The sequence below is a fragment of the Biomphalaria glabrata genome, chromosome 18 (assembly GCF_947242115.1).
Source record: "Biomphalaria glabrata chromosome 18, xgBioGlab47.1, whole genome shotgun sequence".
In the NCBI taxonomy this organism is placed as follows: domain Eukaryota; kingdom Metazoa; phylum Mollusca; class Gastropoda; family Planorbidae; genus Biomphalaria; species Biomphalaria glabrata.
In genome coordinates this window covers 8,543,283-8,563,920 of record NC_074728.1, presented here as the reverse complement: position 1 = coordinate 8,563,920, position 20,638 = coordinate 8,543,283, and the positions used below count along the sequence as shown (strand labels likewise).

The 20,638-nt window shown below is 34.5% G+C and overlaps 1 protein-coding gene across 2 annotated transcripts in view; it reads right to left on the bottom strand.

Moving 5' to 3' along the window:
* Positions 1-11,220, bottom strand: part of LOC106077989 (cytoplasmic aconitate hydratase-like) — a 28,416-nt gene extending 17,196 nt beyond the window's left edge. Inside the window, exons 1-5 of one of the 2 annotated variants that reach the window (XM_013238704.2) lie at positions 11,146-11,220; positions 6,895-6,951; positions 2,597-2,689; positions 1,358-1,526; positions 687-824 (exon numbers count right to left, since the gene is read on the bottom strand). In XM_013238704.2, the coding sequence (XP_013094158.2) occupies positions 687-824; positions 1,358-1,526; positions 2,597-2,689; positions 6,895-6,910 (416 nt within the window). In that variant the 5' untranslated portion in view covers positions 6,911-6,951; positions 11,146-11,220. The remainder of the gene's footprint in view (positions 1-686; positions 825-1,357; positions 1,527-2,596; positions 2,690-6,894; positions 6,952-11,145) is intronic. The other variant, XM_013238706.2, reaches the window with a different exon arrangement.
* Positions 11,221-20,638: the final 9,418 nt, after the last annotated feature.

Sequence of the window (20,638 nt, the reverse complement as noted above, 5' to 3'; positions counted from 1 at the left end):
GTAAAAAAAAAAAAAAAGAGTGCTACATAGAGAGCTAATGGTAATAAGGTATACAGTGCAGAGTACAAGCAAGAAAGTTAAGGTTAGACTGGTAAACATTTTGGTATGAAAGCTTTGTAGAATTATTATTTCAAGAAACAAAACTGTTTCACCACTGCATATTTACTTAAAGTATTTATGTTGTTTTTTTACTGTTTAAGAACAACTATTCAATCACATGAAAAAATGTACTCCATATTTAGAAAACAACTATTGAATGATAAAAAGCACCATTATATGGTAAAGGTTTTAACACATGACAAAAGCACTACTGCACTCAAGATCCTGTATTAATTTTTTTTTCTGAACTACTAGACAGAAAAACATTGGAAAGCCAATTAAGTCAGTAGAATTTTATTCATAAAACAAATCCCAAAAAGGAGCACTTTATTAGCCTATCTAGCAATATTTTGAGCACTTTGTCATGTGGTAGTATCCTCTTCTATATAACAGTACTTTGTCATGTAATAATACTTGTATTATGTGGTATTACTTATCATTAAATACTCCAAAAGTTTTTAAAAAATGATAAGGAGTCCATTTTAGCAACAAATAAGCACCACTAGGGTACAGCAATTTAAAATGCTGTCCACTGTTTTTTTTTTAGCTCACATCAAAATGCTGACAAAATGAAAGACTAGAAGTACCTGCGTGAGACATCCACTTGCACAGAGTGATCAATCACCAGGTCAGTTTGACATACAGGATTGATCTTCTCTGGATCACCGCCGAGTCTTTTCACAGCATCTCTCATACTGGCAAAGTCTACCACTGTGGGCACACCCCTAAAACATGGAACAATGATAATTCAGAGGGCATACCCTATAACATGGCAAAGTCTACCACTGTGGGCACACCCCTAAAACATTGAACAATGATAAGTCAGTGTGTATACCCTTAAAACAAAAGAAGACAAACAAATCTATCACAGACAAAAACTTGAAATAAATCAGTATTTCTCAACATTTTTTTATTTCCTCATGTGTATCAGTGGAATACACTTAGCATATCTACAAGTGCTCAACCTCTCCTCTGTCATCATACACAAAATCATTGAACAAGGCCCACACTCCCTTTCGGACCAATCTACTAAAACAAGGATGAATCCCAAACAATCAACACTCTCAAAATTTCCACTTTTTAAATGTCCTATATAGCAAAAATTGTAACAAAACAAATATTTAAAATGTATTTACTGATTTTTTATATTTACTGAAATGTTTATGACCCTAAAGTCTTAACAATTTCTGTCCAGCCCTTGAAATTTAAACTCTCATAAAACTTGTAGCAAAGAAATGAAAAAAAAAAAAAAACTTACGTGAAATCCTGCAAAATTACTCTTGCGGGACGAAATGGAATTTCCCCCTCCTCTTTCTGAAGCTCTTTCCATTTTAACACCTTTGTAACATCTCCAGGTAGAATATGAAAATTATCACAGTTACGAATGGCTGATTCTAGAAGTATACGGACTGAATAGGGAAGTTGGTCTGAAACAAAGAAGCATTAAGTTTGATTAGATCATACAAAACAGACAATGTAAAGGGCTTAAAAGCACTATTTAGTAATATAAATCTAATACACGAATATGACACCTAATTTGCATATCTCTAATAAGTTCCTAAAAGCGCTTTTTTTTTTAAACTGTGATATAAATATGCTCATAGCATTGGGAGTTTCAGAAAGAAGACAGAAAAAGGCATCATAAAAATTAGAAGTGGAAAACAATTAAATATCTATCTTATGAAGAAATTTTAGTAGGTGGATAATAATATAGACCTAAGGGAAGAGGGGGCATAAGTAAATGGATAGAATGTGATGACTATGATTAACTAAGAAAAAGTATAAAGGGTTATAAGAAGTAAGTATAAAAAGGAATGTCATAATGGTGTACAATGAAATGTTTCATAGAGGCACATCTTTTAAAGGTTATTATGAGTGCTAATGGGGGAAGGGTCATTATTTAAGTAATCTTTGGGCAAATGGTTATTATTACTAAAGTCATCTTGGAGGGAAAAGGTTATTATTAAAGTGATGTTAGAGGAAAAGGGTCAATACTAAAATGAGAATAGAGGTTATATTGATGTTTTGAAAATTCTGAATTGTTTCAATTTCATTGTTGAGAGATTGTGTTGTATGGTAAATAAACTAGGACAAAACTAAAACTGTTCATCAAATGCATGCCTAGCTTGTTTATCACTTAGGTAAAAGTATCAAACTAGAGTGACATTATCAGAGTCAGGTTTTAATAGGTCAAATATTTCTATGACAATAGGCCCTGCAAAATGAAATTAAAAGAAAGGACAGCAAATGGGTCTCACTGTTGGCTTATCTTCAACATGACCTTTGAAATTAAGGCCAAAGTTCACAATCATGACACTAAAGGCATACTTCTACTTTTCTCCTTTTTTTTTGTCAAACATTTTGAGAGCACTTTAACCTGTGATCCTTATAAGTACAATGTAGAACAAAAGTGTTTCACAAAGCCTTTTATCACAGAGAATGTTACTATTATCTTATAATAAATTAAAATATTACCACAATTTAAAACAATTTTTACCTATTATGTCTTTTCCTAGTTGGGCTGTATTGAAGAATTTATAAGTTTCATCTCCAATGGTAACCTCCTTTAAAAGTGATTTGAAGGGATGATCTATATTTAAAATAAATAAAACCAAAGATTGAGAAAAAAAAAGAGTTTTGAGCATGTTAGGTTTGTTTTCAAAGTAAATGATAGTCACTATTAAATAAAGCAAATACTAAGCAGTGTTTTCTTCTAATCTATATTAGGAACAAGTAAAATATTTTTTTAAAATCTTTTTTTTTATTATAAATGAGTGATCAATTATCTTGAATCAATCATAATTAATTTTGTACAGATCCAGAATAACAATAATAAATTTGTGTGGTTGGAAATATTTTTATAAATTGTTTTTATTTAGTGCAACTTGTAGTTTTAAGTGTGCAATGGTTCAATCATTTTTATTGACAATTTGGGGTATCTGGGAGAAGGTTTCTGTCCTGTTTTTTCAAAAGCATTTTTTTTAGTTTCTCAAGTCTTAATTCAAATTCAAGCTCCCAAGCCACCATAATGGAAGCCAATGAGCTATTCAAGTACTTATAAAAATAGAAGCTTTTATAGTCCATTGTTAGTTTAAAACATGTTATTGACTGACCTAATTGTCTACACAGGGTTTAGTTGTTTTTTTATTTCTATATAAAACAAAACTAGTTAATTTCAACTAATTGATTGATTGATTTATGTGTTGTCATTGACAATGAATAATTGTGCAAAGTTTCAACTTGATCTGAAAATAGGAAGGAGAAAAAATAGCATGTAAAAGCGTCCAGCCAGAAAGACAGTGAGTTGATAAAAGCTTTGTAAAAATATTTAACTATTGTAGTTTTTTACATTTTAACTTGTGTTTCTTTGACTGTTTGCTCTTTCAGTTTCTTTTGTTTTTCTAATGGGTTATGATTATGACCAAATAGGCCTTTCAGCATAGCTGGACATAACCCCAATTCTCAAGTTGTTAACAGACATATTAAACAAATAAGTTAAGCACACAAAAAAAACACTAACATTACATTACAATCAATATCCAAACAAATAGGCCAAGAATGTTCCTGTATCAAAGCTATAAATTTGTCCACACCAACATCATTATCACAATATGAGTCACCAATTAGAGCTTTCATCATCCTTTATATTAAACGAATGGTAATCAAATCTTTTCATCAACAGCATGAAAACAAACTGTATAATTATAAATATATTTTTTTTGTTGGCTGCATTATTAATATTAGTTTAATCATATCATTTTTTATCTTTTTTTTTTTAATCTAACTAAAAACATCAGACTTTAAAATCATGAAACAATCTGATGACACATCTCTCTGAAATAATAAAAATTAATATGTGTACAAATAAAAAGGATGCCAAGTAAGATTCACACAAATGGACACATTTTTTAACCAAAATATCAATCATCTATTCAGAATCCCAAGAAAAAAAAAGGTAAATGTTTCAAAAAATTACATTTAATACACACCTTGTTAAATAGGGTCACAGATGAAGTGATACCTTTATAAGCTTTTTTTTTTTTCTTTTGTGATTGTAGTTTATCTCAAATGTCTTACAAATGTTTAAAATACTAAGCATCAGCACTACAATATTGCTAAATCTTATCAATCAAACTATAATCATACCACCACAAAATAGATTAATTCTTACACTTAGTTAAAATTGATTATAAATATTAGTTAAATTTGATTATTCTGTAAATACTTGTTATTTTACTTATTCTAATTTTGGAGTTCACCATATCATTTAAATATTCACTTATGTGTTTGTCATCCCATTCAAGAGACAAGTTTTTACAAGACAACTTTTGACATGGTTCTACATGTCATCCTGTTCATTATTAACATTTTCAACTTGTCATTAAAATGTAAATGAACACTAGTCCTATTACAGCTTTCATACAGCTTAGTAGGCAGGTTAAGTCCAAAACAGAGAGGAGATGAATATGTGTTTTAGAATTATATATATATATATATATGATATATATATATATATATATATATATATATATATATATATATATATATATATATATATATATATATGCATCATCTGTTTGGGAACCCTCAACTCAAGAAAACAAAGAAACTAGAACAGACACACTAAATAGAGCCACAAGATTTATATCAAACCATTTTTCGCATTTGACCTAAGTAACACCATTAGTAAAATCACTACATTTAGAGACACTGCAAGACAGAAGACTAAAAAGTAAAGCAGCGACAATACTTCAAACAAAGACACAAAGATAAAGGCACATTTATTATTTTATATATTAGGACAAATTTGTACAAATTGTCAAGTGCTCCTACTTCACTGGTACCATTGAAGCATGGAATGGGTGGCCTGAATCAGCCAGGAAAACTAATGACTTGGCAGAATGTAAGACTCAAATTAATTAACATGCACAAACAGATTAACCCATGGATATGCATAAGATGTTATTACTTTCTCTTTCGAAGGAATGTCTGTAATTTATGAGTTTATATGTCAAAAATCGAATGACTAGGAATCCTTAAAAGGCCTCTTATCTAGCCCTTAAAGAAGATATTTTACTTCAGATCTAAATTTTAGTTATTTCATTTCAGTAATATCAGTAATAATTAATATTTATAAACTGGGCATTTTACTTATACATAATAGGTATTAGGCCCATAACAGACTGGCTGCCTAGTCATATGGTATTAGCTCTGGACTGTCGATGGTCCCAGCTTTGATCCCTGCCCTCCACCATCCCAAGCAGTCCTTTGGGACATTTAAGTTTGGCTGTAATTTAAATCGTTAAATCAATTCTGAAAGTACATCCAAAACATTGGTTGTTTTATTTTCGATAAGTCTAGATCTAAATCTAGATTAAGATGATATTATTTATGAATGTTATATAGGCATCCTTCAGTTGCAAAGCGACTAGATGGATCATCTTATTTCTGTCTGGGCTTTAGCTATGGTTGACTGATGTCTCTCACACAGCAGTTTCCCAGTCTACTGTAATCGTAACTGTGACTGCAAGACTCTAGACTTAGACTAATAATAATATCCCTCTATTCAATGTCACTACTAATTAGTATTAGTCATTATACTAGATCTTAGGTCTACTAGACAGTTTGATGTATGTACTTTGTCTAGACTATAGACAGAAAGTTCAGAGACAGTTTAGACTGTTAGTAACTGAGTATATTATTAGGTCTAGATCTAGACATGTATGCTATATCTATAATGTACAGATAATAGCATAAGTCAAGTATAGATCTACATCTACATTTAATTATTTAATCTAGATCTAGATCTACTGATCTGTGTATAGACTCTAACTCAGTGACTGTGTAACTTAGACTTAGTGTATAACCATGCACATTCACTCATCACTGTGACACTCTCATGAATCTGTGAGTCTGTCTCTACTAGATTTAACTACTCTCTAGTCTAGTCTAGACTATTTATATGGATGGCTGCCTGGTTTGCGGGCTGGTCTGTTGTTTAGATTTATCTATGGTCCTGGGTTTAAACCCTGCCCACTCCCATCCCCGTCGTCCTGTGGGAGGTTTGGACTAGGAAGTAAACTATCAACTCTGAAGGAACATCCTAAACATGTAAAACATTTTACAAACAAACATTTTAGATCTAATCAAGATCTGTTTAGTCTAAGTCTAGACTCTAGACAGATGTGTTACAATCTATCACCACACTCTCATGACTGTGACGTCTTCGCCGAGTCTCTAGTCACTAGTCTTACTAGACTAAGTAACTTTTTAGTAAGTCTAGACTCCCCCCATTTTTAATAAAAAATAATAAATGTTAATAATGACAATGATAATCTTGGCCTTGGGTGGGAAGTTTTACCCTAGCCTAGTGGGCACTAGTCATGTCACTAGGTGAGTACATCTAGCCAGTATAGACTACTATAGACTGAGACTCTAACTCTAGTCTAGTTCGTAAGTACGCTATCCCCTAGATCTAGACCTCTATACTCAAATTATACTGCTATATGTAGATGATCTAATAGTTATACGGTAATTATCTAATAAATATAAATCTAATAGACTTGGACTTGGTTACTTAGTTTAGTTAGCAGAAGTTGGCAGAACAGTTAGAACTTATCCCTATCCTTTAGTAGTATAGTCACTATAGATCTAGATCTAGATCACAGGTAGTATATCAAAATATCCATTTTAAATCCCCTTTAAAAGTAATTAAAAAGATATTTTTTTATAAGAAACACAAACAGATCTAGATTTAGATTATTGAGTAAAACAATGAGAATTTTTGGACTTTACCAGTTTCAGTCTCCATCTTGACCTGTTTAATGTCACGTGATCCTTATTGTGTGAAGGCTAAAAGAAAGAAAAAAAATGGGGTCAAAGGACTAGACTAGATCTAAGCAGGGCATTTCGACCCTCTTACCATTTGCGTGTCCTCAAATGAACTCAAAATTTCAGCACGTTTAGAGTATAGATCTAATCTAGATCTATTTGTCACTCGATGAAGACCTAATTATCTAGCTTGATACAGAGTCAACATAAAAGTTTCAATAGAGCTATTTGACAAGATAAGATTGCTCATAATGACTAACAGAGATTTCTAATCATTTCTTAATTATAGTTATAGGCCTACTAATAGAAGAGCATCAATAAGAAGGGCTATTAATTATCATTTGATCATGGGTAAGACAATAAAATCACACAAAAATACAAAATCTTTTCAACAACCCACGTTATTCTGTCACATTTAATATAGGCTATATATTTATTCTTCGTATGAAATTAATTAGTATAATAATGGCAATGTCTTCGATTGCGAAGGTTAAAATTATTTAAGGATGCCGAGTGCATGCAGTGTTTCACATGACTACGTGAAGTAAGCATATTTTTCCACATCTGGTAGCCTACTTTCTAATTGTCATAAAAGTTGAGTCTATGACTCTTAGAACTCTAGACCTATGAAAGATTGCCTCCATCTGCCGGTCTGAATAGGAAACTTCGATCTGTCTGGGAAAGATCCAACCAGATGTAAAGTGTTGCATCCCTATTACCGATTGCTCATATCCCAATGCGCTCGGATTAGAAGCGAGGCCAATTACCGAGTACCTCAGGGAAACTCCCCATATTCGTTCTGTACCACATCAGCCGTACAGGTGTCTGCCATAAAAACGTTCATTTGAGGAACGGTGTGTGGATAGGACATGTTTGTTGTGGCTTTCTTCAATCCCCGCCAGTGTGATGGATTCGGTCCTTAGGAACCTCACCGGGGGGGGGGTGCAAGTTGTCACCTATGGCTCAAAGTCGAAGCTTCAAATTTCTAGTAACAGAGAATATCAAAGAAAATAAATTGTACCCCCCCCCCCTCGCACCCCCCCCATAGGCCTACTTATGCGATATGAACACTGTAAATATGCCTACTTGTTTCATGAAATATAGCCTACAACGTTACAAAGAAAGTTTGTGTGAAAACACAAACTCAAAAACCGCCCCATATATATATATATATATATATATATATATATATATATATATATATATATAAATATATATATATATTAGGGGTGCACCGGATAGTCCCTCCGGCTCCGGCTTCTGCCGAATATCCGGCATTTTTTACTATCCGGTGCTATTCGGCTCCGGTCGGATATCACTACTGGATAGTAAACCGGATAGTAAAAAGTACATAATTTAATATGCATAAAGTGGACCTCGTTCCATTACTGTCTGTTATAGAATGTATTAATGTTTATATGAAAACAAAATAATGTGCTTTAAAATAGAGCCATTATGAATATGCACCAAACATCGTTTATTATAAAGACAAGGCGTGTTAATAACTTAATATAAATAGAGATGAAACTTTACATCATAAATGCGCTTTCCATACAGAGCAACAATGGCTGGCACTTTTTTCAATTTGTCTTGACCTTTGAGTAAGTTAGTTAACATGTTAAAATGCTACATTCCTTGACTACGTCACGCTGACCAGACGTCTGTCTAGCTGTGCGGGTATATCTCCAGAGGTAGAGATGAACAACTCCCACCCCCTTTTATTTGTTTAGTCCATCACATTGAGTTTTTTATGGGCGGGTAACCACAAGTTAAATACGATGGACGTAGGTTTAATGTCAGCGTATTGACACTCTCTAGTGGCGACACCTTTCGAGGGAACTGAGTTTGTTTACTTAGTAGTTAATCTTTATTGGGGGGGGGGGCTGGACTACAAGAGCCACACCTCTAAGGTAACCAGGTAGATTTCTAGATGAACAACTCCCTCCCCTTTTATTTGTTTAGCCCATCACATTGAGTTCATTGATTGACAGGTGACCCCAAGTCAGATACGATGGACGTAAGCACTCTCTAGAGGTCACACGAGGGAACTAGGTTTGTTATTGGGGGGGGGGGTAGACTAGACTTTACATTATAAATTCGTATTACATACGAAGCAGCGATGTCTGGCACATTTTAAAAGCTTGTCTTGACCTTTGAGTGGACTTGTAAACACGTAATATTCCTTAACTACGTCACACTGATAATCTGTCTAGATGTGTGGGTATATCTCCAGATGTAGAGATGAGCAACCCCCACCTCCTTTTGTTTGTTTAGTCCATAACATTGAGTTCACAGATAGGCAACTGACCACATTAAGCCAGATGTCAACGTGTTGACACTGTCTAGAGGTCACATCTTATGAGGGAACTGAGTTTGTTTACTTGGAGTAGAATTTTCTAAAATATAACTCATCTTTAATATAACAAACAACTAATGAATTCATCTGAAACCTAGTTCTTGTCATGTAGATTCATTTTCTTTTTGCTGTACTTTAATGCTTTAACTTTTAAAGGATGTGTATATGTTTATTATATTAAATTAGCATTATGTATTCTTTTGTAAATAAATAAATAAATATTACTGTTGAATTACTTTTTCTAATGTGTTAACTTTAAATCTTACTCTTGTGTTATGCGTGTTTTGATTGAATCACAATATTCTTAATAATAATTTAAGAGTGTTAAGTAACTCCTCGTTATTACTGAAATTACTGAAGTATTTACGTAGCCACTATCTGTATTAGGTACAAACCAGAAGCGGTTTGTGGCCTTTAAAACACGAGCCTAATGACAAGTTGATGGTGTCATATACATGAACACAAACATCCACCCACTATACAACTTAGACTGTACTTAAGAGAGATTAACACTATAAAACCAAGATTGAACTTTACCTTTACCTTAGTTACATATAAGTTTATATATTCTGCATGAGTTATCCCACATTCTACCTTACAATTAGCGGCCTCATACATACGCACACACCATCTCATGTTACAAAGATTAGTTTATGATAAGCATATCTGTAAAAAAAAAATGCTCAATCAGTGATAGAGTTTAAAGTAAGAAAGTAAATAACAAAATAATATGAATATAGGTATGTTATATAGAAGATTTGCAAAAACTTCAGTAAAACGAGCTGTTTGAGTCATGTAGGTATCCGGCTCCGGCTCCGGCCGAATATCTAATTTTACTATCCGGTTATATCCGGCTCCGGCCGGATATTAAAAAGTACTATCCGGTGCACCCCTAATATATATATTGTTAGACACCTTATTTATAGTTTAGTTATTTAGCGACGCACCATAGAAGACGCATATTGAACGGGACTAGTGACGTTTGGGATATGTTGGGTTAGAGACCGGAAAATCAGTTAGCGATAGAATACTCCAGGGTAACGACGTGTTTAGTGACAGAGACTTCTACTGTGGCCTTTTATCAGAATAAATCCATATGAACTTGTTCATCAGAGTTGACTACATCTCTTCACTCGTTAAAAACAGATGTTGTTTTATTCTATATGTATTGTTGTTCAACTACACGGAATACACCCGAACAATTACACCCAAACGCTTGCAGAGTAATTGGTTGACTTCAAGACAGCCTGAATAAGCAACATCACAATATATATATATATATATATATATATATATATATATATATATATATATATATATATATATATATATATATATATATATATATATATATATATATGATCTTTTTGGCCGTTTTCTTTACAGTACGTCCAATCTTTTTTTGGCCGGTGGGGGAGATAAAAAAAAATCCCTCCCAACACCCGCCCCCCTCCCCCACTACCGAAAACAAAAAATTATGGCTATGCCCATGTAAGTAATAATATTTTTTAACAAAATCTAACTCACTACGCTAACACAACCTTTCAGTCTCACGTTCTGAAGGCGTCTGTTTTAACTAAGACCAATGAAGACAATGCCACTTTTCTTGCATCATTCACAACCAATCGCTAACCTCTTTCCACTGTCACCATAGAAACACACTTACTCAGTAATAGTGAGTTTCGTAAAAAAAAATGTCTATTCTTAAGCTAGTTTAAACTTTTTGAAGATGTGATTTGAAATGTGTTTGAATCCGAGAAAGATTATTGACTAATAAAGCCTAATTATAACTTGTCTGAATCAAGCATCCTTCTTTACAGTACGTCCAAGATTAAGAAGAGAAATAGATTCATGCTTACCAGAGCAAGCCCAAAACATTTCTCAGCTAAAGAAATATCTTCGCTACTGTTTATATATGTAATATATTGTATAGCTATAAGACTGTAATATAAGAATTATAATTATAGCAACGGGAAAATAGGAATGGTGTTTATGACTTTAGGTAAAAAAAAAACACAATTTCTAAGAAAATAATTGACAATGTATCCCCCCCCCCCCGGGCCAAAACCAGGTAAGCATCCAAGTTTTTGAAAAAAAAATTAAAATCTTATAAAATACTTATTTGAATCTTTGTAAACAGGATATAAATTACACCACATCGATAATAAAGACGTACTAACAAAATATAACTTTTGGTATTTCATAAGAATATTTAATACTCATAAATAAACCCTATCCCATATCTAATGGTATTTTAGAATAATTATTAGGCCTACTACTTTTAGATATAGTCTGTTTAATGGTATTTTATAATAATTCTTAGCAATTAGGCCTACTGGGTATATTTCCAATTCATGGACATCAAACAAGCCAACAAAATAATTATAATAAAAACTGAAAATGACAAAGAACAAAGTATGAAAATCTAAGAGGGATCATGATTTGGCTACTATAGAAGTTTAACTAAAACTACAGTTTGACCAATCAACCACAAGGTGGCCACACTTTGTCACCAGTGTATCTATAGTAAAGAAATGCCTTTGTACCTTAGCGAACTGATCACTCAATATGCCCATCAACCATACGCTCTATGGACTCAACAAACGCATCTAGCGGTGTCTCGTTTCTCTCTCAAAAGCTGCGGTCTGCGGGCTTTTTCAGTGCACGGACCAAACATCTTGTTTTGAAAATGTTTATAATATAAGTAGGTCTCCGAGACCTATTTTTTTTAATCGTTTGACAAATACAAAACGTTATAGACCTGTATTAGATCAATAAACAAAAAATTACATCATCATGTGCCCCTCATTGAATATATACCGGTCCCGCAGGAAAGACGAAAAACAAGCAAACGCCTCTCTCCTAGGTCTCTTGCTAGACTTTAAATTACAAAACTTTTATCCACTCACTCTGCCTGTCTGTTTGTCTGGTAAAAAGTTTGGACACGTTAGTTCTCCCACACCCAACCTCGGATCAAGCTGAAATTTTTCATAATTATCTCTTTTACTTGACAAAACAAGAATAGATAAAATAAATAACCAACTGAAGTGGTGGTACAAGTTGAATTAGTCCCCTTCATAATTCGCCGCTCTAGCTTGAAACAAACAATATATAAGTATATACCATCTTCTCTAAGCTATAAGTAGGCCTATCTCACTTCCAAAGTGGTTAGCACGTCGGCCCGAGGAGCCATGAGCCACGAGTTCGAATTCACGTTGTTACCCCCCCCCTCCCTTTTTTTATAAATGCTTTTAAAAAGCGATTACTATAAAATTCACTCAGATAGTGACCAATTCATCTCCCCAATATACGCACGTTTATGGTTAGGGTTTACTGGGTGTTACTGTTGTGGCCTGGAAAGAAAACGCCCCCCCCACTCCAAAGTTCTGGATCCGCTAGTAGCAGATAAGTTACGTTTTTTTTTCTCTATTCTAGCACTGCATAATCAACTTTTCAAAGCTCTTCAGTTTGTTGCTTTTGTGTAGCTGGTAACAATGACATGCTTTGATTTATCGTGAACATTTCCAATAGTGGCCTACAGGCCTGTATGTAAGAACATTGGGCATATTTTTTTTTTGGGGGGGGGGGGGGCTGTAACTTCCAGTACACAATGAACATTTTTGTGAACGATACAGGCTGTGAGAAAATGGATTTTCAAAAGTATTGTTTAGTTAGTTTCTTTTACCCCCGGTGGACAACGGCTTTGCCTTCATCAGATGTTGAAAAATATTCAGGTCACAAATGGGTTAACACAGTCATATGAAACACAGCACTGATCGTTAATTTTTCGGAATCGAAGACATTACCATTGAGCCCCCCTATTAAAACGTTACAGACAAATGGACAGATAAAAACAGCACAAAACTATGTTTTTGTTTTCCCAGACGAGGGCCATTTTAGTGGGAAATGTATAAAAAGATTTAGTTACGCCAGAGGCGTAACAAGGAGGGAGGGAGGGAGAGAATTTGAAAATCCCCCCGGGCCCCAACTTGTGGAGACCCCTAAATGACTGGGTTGTTTTTTTTACATTAAATATAAAAAATATTACGCGAAATGCAGGCGCCCCGAGGTCAAGTCCCCCGAGCCCTCAAATTTTAGCTAATTCCTAGCTACCCCACTGAAGAGCAAGGCGTTGAAATCGTATCTAGCAGCAAGTTCAAAAGGTCTTGCTTTGTGCTTTATTTTCAGTCACACGCGCATGCGCTTTGGGGGGGGGGGTCGCTTTGATTGCGCGTGAATATACGTTATACATTTCCGTTTCAATGTGGTACTCACCTTCGACGGAGGTCACGCTACAACACTGGTAAAGAATGCGGGCCTACGCGTAACGAAACACTTGACCCGATCAACTCATCCCGAGCCGTACGCGCGGTGGCCGGTGCAATCGCCATATGACTCCAAAGATTTGTTTGACCAACACCAGGTCTACTTCTCTTTAAAAAAAAAAAGACCAACAGCGGTCTACTTTGAGCAAGGAAACTATATCATGTATTCGAATTTACTATCGCTATTTATAGAGATTATGTCATGAAATACCTGTAAAAGTAAATATAGGCCCTTTAGTAAGAAATACGTGTAGGTAGTAGGTCTACTTAGGCCTGATTCTCTACGTACTCCCCCCCCCCTACTTTCGTCTTTTTCAAACTTCATGAGCACTATCACTATTTTGAAAAAAAAAAAACAAAACAAGGTTACAAAGACAGTTTGTGTGGAAACACAAGCTCAAAATCGGCCCCCGAAGTGGTCCACCCAGGCAGGAAAAAAGGCAGGCTTCAATATTTTCAGAAAGAACATCCGAATGAAATTATCTCAAAGACAAATGACAGATAAGAATGGGAAAAGAAGGTTGACAGATCTTGTGTAGTGCCCCTACGGTCCAGCAGATCAAAGGATAGGTGAAAGTGAATGTAAAGTTAGATGTGAACCTGGCCTAACTAGTTCCCCTTTCAGACCTTGTGGTCTATAGGGCAGATGATGTAAAGTTCATCTGTTTTTGTGGCATACGGTTAACGAGGGTGTCATGTAGCCAGCACAACGACCAACCGCCTTTACTTTTCCCCAACTAATGTCAGGTACCCATTAGAGCTGGGTGGACTCAGAGGCGCCCAAAGATTCCGAAGTTGAAAATCCCAATCTTAACCAAGATTCGAACCCGGGACCCCCTGTTCGGAAGCCAAGCGCCTCCCCTGGCCTTACTGATGTCTTATAATTGATCTAATTGTTTTGAAAAGGCTCAATCTCTTGTTATTCGAATGTTCAAGAAAAAGAATGAAAAATCGAACTAAAAAAATATTGAAAGAAAAAGCAGTTTACAAGATTACTATTCGTTTCAAATTATGTCTAACTTATAATGCATACTAAATAGATTTTTTTCTCTTTAAAAAAAATAGTAAACATTTGTTTGTATGTAAATATAGTAGTTAGGTGTGAATGTACATTTTGGTTTCTTATTGTTATAATGTTTTTTGTTTGGTGTAATGCACAAATTGTAAGACAAATTTCCTTACGGATAATAAAGATTATTATTATTATTATTAGTAGTAGTAGTAGTATAACAGAACTTAACAATACAAATATAAAAGATGAAACTTTGCACAATTATTCAATGGCGTAGACAAAACATGAATCAATTTAAAAAAAAACCTATTGGTTAATTAATTACCGGTAATTAATTATTTTGTTGATACCAATAAATAAATAAATAAATCCTTCAGTATTCACAGATATGACTAAACCATAGACATAAATAAATATAAACTGGCCGATAAGAGTTTTATGAAACGAAAATTTGTGACTTGCAATTTTGTGTACTTTATTATACAGCAGGCATGTCAAACTCATTAAGGTGTATGGGCCGCATAAAAACTTACCATGACCTGAAGGGCCGCAGCCAAAAAATCAGTTGGAAAACATAGACTGCTAGTTTTATGTAAATTGGAAACAATACAATAGAATACGCAAGAATTAGTGGAATTACCTGACCTTTAGTTAACTAAATTAGTAGCGCCTCTGTATTTATAAAAAAAAAATACTATGGTTCGGCGTTGTCCTGATACTTAACATCTTTTCTAGGATACAAGTTTATTAATGTCAGGCTGATGATTTAGATTTTAAAAAGCGATCACCCAGATACCCCGTTATTTATCCCCCATCCCTTTCCAATAGGGTTTGTTGCTGAACATAAAAATTATATATGTGTCAGACGCGAATAGCCCAATTTTCAGTAAAAGAAATTACAAAAGTCATTTCTCTATAGAAGAAGTTACGAAGGCTATATAAAATACAACCACAGACCTATATATACTACAATAAATATAGGTTTTTGATTGCTAGTTACGATTTATTTAGGTAGGTGCTGTTTTACTATTACATACCAAGTATTAGAGTTTAGAAAAACCCAGGTTTGTTTCTTGTGCAACGCTATTAGCTAACACCTCATATCATCTCTCCATTAGTATATTTAGATCTATAATCTAATTCTTATCTTATATTATCTTATATAATACAGTCTAGTCTAGATCTATATATAAAAATCGAAAAGATCTAGTAATAGTATAGATTCTATCTTGAGACTAGATTGCCGAGTCTAGCCTATGCTATGCCTATAGTCATTTTTTATTAGAAAAAAGTCTATAGATATTAATAAAGACTAAAGTTTTATAATTATTAGATTATTAGATATAGACATAAGACATAGATCTAATAATACTGTAATACGTTTACTATACTCTATATTTAATCTACTAAACTAGAGATCTATCTATAATCTAGTTAATCTAGATCTATACAATATTCATTAAAATACTTCTACTTATAATGACTTATTTAATAAGTTAGTACTTAGACTTAGATCTATTATAGTTTATTAATAGATTTACTTTTCATTGCCTAGACCTAATAATAAAATTGCGAATGATGTCTATAGTTATAATGTTTTTTGTTTGGTAATGCACAAATTGTAAGACAAATTTCCTTACGGATAATAAAGATTATTATTATTATTATTATAATGACTGATTATTTTTATTTTTTTTTATAATAATAGGCCTAATAAATCTAGGTCTAGACTCTACTTAAATCTAGTCTAAAATAATGACTGTCTAAGACTCTAGATGATTGAGAAGTTCACATAGAGGTGTTTTTAATGTCGGCTGAAAGTATATAAAGTGCTTTTTTTTTTTGTAAAAATAAAAAAGAGGCTCCGGTACTCAGTGATAGATTGCCTAACTTTCAACTAATAATAAATTAACAATTAACGTTGAATTACAAGAAAAGTAATCATTTTTCCCGACATTGAAAAAGGTGCCGGTACCCCGTACCGGTGCGTACCGTCACAAAAATATATGTATATCTCAATCTTCTTTCATTTAATTTTTTTTGCAGGGTTATTGCTACTTAATACATTGATACCGGATCGATTTAAATAGGACCTAAGTATACAATCAGGATTTCGAGCATTGGATAAATTCATTTTTTAAGTACAAAGTTTAATGAAAGAGGCAATATATTAGTTGTTTGAAGTTTGTAAAGTTTCCTAGTGCTATTAGAGCATGGAATGGGTTGCCTGAGCTAGCCAGGAAAACCAGTGACTTGGCAGAATTTAAGTCATTGGTTAATATGCATGACTAAATGCATGACGCGTAGGACGTAATCATCTTCTTTTTTGAAGTAACGTCTGTATTATATAAGATAAGATAAGATTGTAACTTCTTAAATTCAGGCTAAAAATATCGAAGCCTACATTTTTACACTCATTTCTAAACAATTAGAAGAGATGGACTGACTCATAGTGTAGCTTGTGTACATCTGCAAAAACACAAACTCAGTTAGACTTTCAAAACTATTAAAAGAAAAACTTAGTGATTATTTTTACTGTATAATTCTATTATTATTCCTTTTTTAGAATTAGGATATAAACAAAAATTTGCCATATGACTTTATCTAACAAAAAAAAATTAAACTTACGACTATTTATGCGGTTATTTATAGTTACCTTGTAATATAAAATATATTGAACTAACACGTACATTCATGTTTATAAACATAGCATTATTTAGGACCAATATTTTACAAAGGCTGCTTGGAGAAATCAGGTATACCCTTTAGGATAAAAACGACCCCTTTACTCAAGAAAAATTTAAGAAACTAGAACAGACACAAAATAAACAGTAACATTCATAACAAATTAATATTCAAAATTGATTAGAGTAACACCTTTTTAAGTAATCATTTAAAGTTTAAAATCACTACAATTTTTTCAACAATTATTTTGTGTATAAAATTGTGTATCGGAAAATGCCGGGTAGATGGAATAAGCTAGTCCTAAAAAAACAACACAGATCTTGGGTAAAATACTCATCAAATAAAGTACTGTAAATGTGTAGTTTCACGCGCTAGTTTCAGGTCTTTTCTTTTTATAGCCTCTGTCGGGTTTTATCTCAACTACCCGTACTTTTGAGCAGAATTTTTTTCTCTGCCAGGCACACTTAAAATTATAGCATAATAAAAAGAGAACTGAAAATGCAGAGATATATAAGGAAAAAAGGCACTTCCGGCCCAATTTATGATTCCACTTTTTAATCTAAGAAACGAAACGCATTAGGTCCAACATTGCCCATTCATGATCCTTGTATAGGGTTTGTTGGACTAGTCCGTTTCGTTTCTTTGATTAAAAGTATTGGGCCGGAAGTCGCTTTTTTTTCACTAAATGTTCTTGTATTTTTCAGTTCTCTTTTTAAATTAAACTGACATTATTATGCTATCATTTTAAGTGTACCTGATAGAGAAAACAATTCTGCACAAAATATTTCTAGTCTATTTATTATTGTTAGTCTATATATATTACATGGGAAAACACCCGGAGGAGATGGCATTCCTGCTGAAGTAATTCAGGCTGGAAAACATGCCCTAATCAAACCACTCCATGAACTGCTAAGCTTGTGCTGGGAACAAGGAATGGTCCCCCAGGAATTGAAAGACTCCAACATTGTTACAATTTATAAAAATAAAGGCGACCGCTCTGATTGTAACAATTACAGAGGCATCTCACTGCTTAGCATAGTCGGAAAGGCTTTTGCTAGAGTATTACTAAAGCGATTACAGATCCTGGCAGATCGTGTTTATCCAGAGTCGCAGTGTGGCTTTAGGGCAGGTAGATCTACAACAGATATGATTTTCTCTCTTCGGCAGCTACAGGAGAAGAGCAGAGAACAAAAGCAGCCCCTCTTCATAGCATTTATTGATTTGACCAAGGCCTTTGACCTTGTTAGCAGAAGCGGTCTGTTTGCTGTACTAGAGAGAATCGGCTGCCCAAATAAGTTAAGAAAACTAGTGTCAGCTTTTCACGAAAATATGCAGGGCACCGTTCAGTTTGAAAGTTTTTCCTCCAGGCCATTCTCCATTAAGAGCGGTGTCAAACAAGGCTGTGTACTGGCCCCTACACTATTTGGCATCTTCTTCTCAGTCGTACTATCCAGTGCTTTTAAATCCCTGGAAGACGGAATATACATCCATAGCAGATCCGATGGAAGGCTCTTTAACCTGGCACGTCTTAAAGCCAAAACGAAAAGGCGTCGTATCTTGATAAGGGAGCTGCTGTTTGCCGATGACGCGGCACTCGTATCTCACTCACAAGGAGGTCTACAGAAGCTAGTGAACGCCTTAGCAGCTGCTTGTCAAGAGTTTAGCCTTACTATAAGTCTCTCCAAGACCGAAATCCTGGCACAAGACGTCGCAGAAATACCTATAATACAAATTGGGAACCACACCCTTGCAGTGGTGCAGGAATTTACCTACTTGGGTTCAACAATTGTCAGTAACCTAGACTTAGACATCGAGCTGACAAAAAGAATAGGAAAAGCTACCACAGCATTGGCAAAACTCTCCAAGCGCGTCTGGGAAAATGGTAAATTGACCACAGCGACCAAAATCCTAGTCTACAACGCCTGTGTTGTGAGCACTCTCCTTTATGGCAGTGAGAGCTGGTCAACATACATGTACCAAGAGCACAGATTGAATAGTTTCCACTTGCGCTGCCTGAGACGCATAATGGGCATCTCTTTGAGGGACCATGTCTCCAATCAGGAAGTTTTAAGATTGGCCAATATGAACAGCATGTATGCTCTCCTGACACAAAGAAGATTACGCTGGCTCGGACATGTCACCCGCATGCCAGATGGCAGAATCCCGAAAGATATCTTATATGCTGAGCTTGTGGAAGGAGTCAGACCCAAGGGCCGCCCAAGACTAACATATAGAGATGTCTGCAAGCGAGACATGAGAGCCTCAGGCATCAGCGAAAGTATGTGGGAAAACATAGCCAAAGACCGGAGTGCATGGAGACAGACTGTGCGTGCTGGGACAACCCTTGCTGAGAACAAAAGAATTGAAGCGGCTTTAATCAAGAGGGATAAAAAGAAAGCTGCCCTGTCTGCTAGCCCTAAATCAGAGGCATACACATGTACGAATTGTGGCAAAGTCTGCCGTTCTAGAATTGGCTTGATTAGCCACACCAGATTCTGCCCCGTCTCAAGATTAAGCCAAAACCAGTGACTCATTTGGGCGCATCCATTGCCTTTCGAGACAAAAGGAGCCATATATATATATATATATATATATATTACAAGTTTAATTAAATGACTGATCCAAACTAATTGATACACTTAATAAAAGCTTTGTTTTTTTTAAAGGTATATTGTGTGTGTGTGTATTTTGCTTGTTTTATATTTTGCTTGTTTTCTTCCCCTTTTCTCTTTCTTTTTTTCCATCCATGTTTGGTTACATGTTTAACTGTTTAGAAAAGTGTGATTTAGGAAAGTCTTAGCGGGGAACCTCCTAGGCCTAGATCTTTCAACGAACCGACCAACCCAACAAATTATAATTCCCACGTCCTCTACTGAGTCACTTTTGGTAAATTTGAAACCTCGTAACAATGGGAAATTCGTTCCTTGTGTATAAAGTCCTAAGGGATATATGTTGTTTGTTCATCTCTTACTTTGTAGGCTAGGAATCAAGATTAGAATCTCATCAAAAACACGGTATGGGGGGTATATGCGAATCCATTTTTTATAGACTATGTGGCTAGAAGTCCTATTACAGAGTGAAGTCTGTAGAGATCTTTTATAAACGATACTATAGGCACCTGCACCTGGTTGTGGTGACAATAAACAGTTCTCCAATTAAAATCGTGACATCTAGATTTTAAAATATGTTGTTTACAGATGACGTTTTGAACGAGCATTGAAACTACAGGTGATACTGGAGGCGCGGTGGCTGAGCGGAAGATAAGGTTCGAATCCTGGTGAAAACTGGGATTTTTATAATTTCAGGATTATTTGGGCGCCTCTGAGTCCA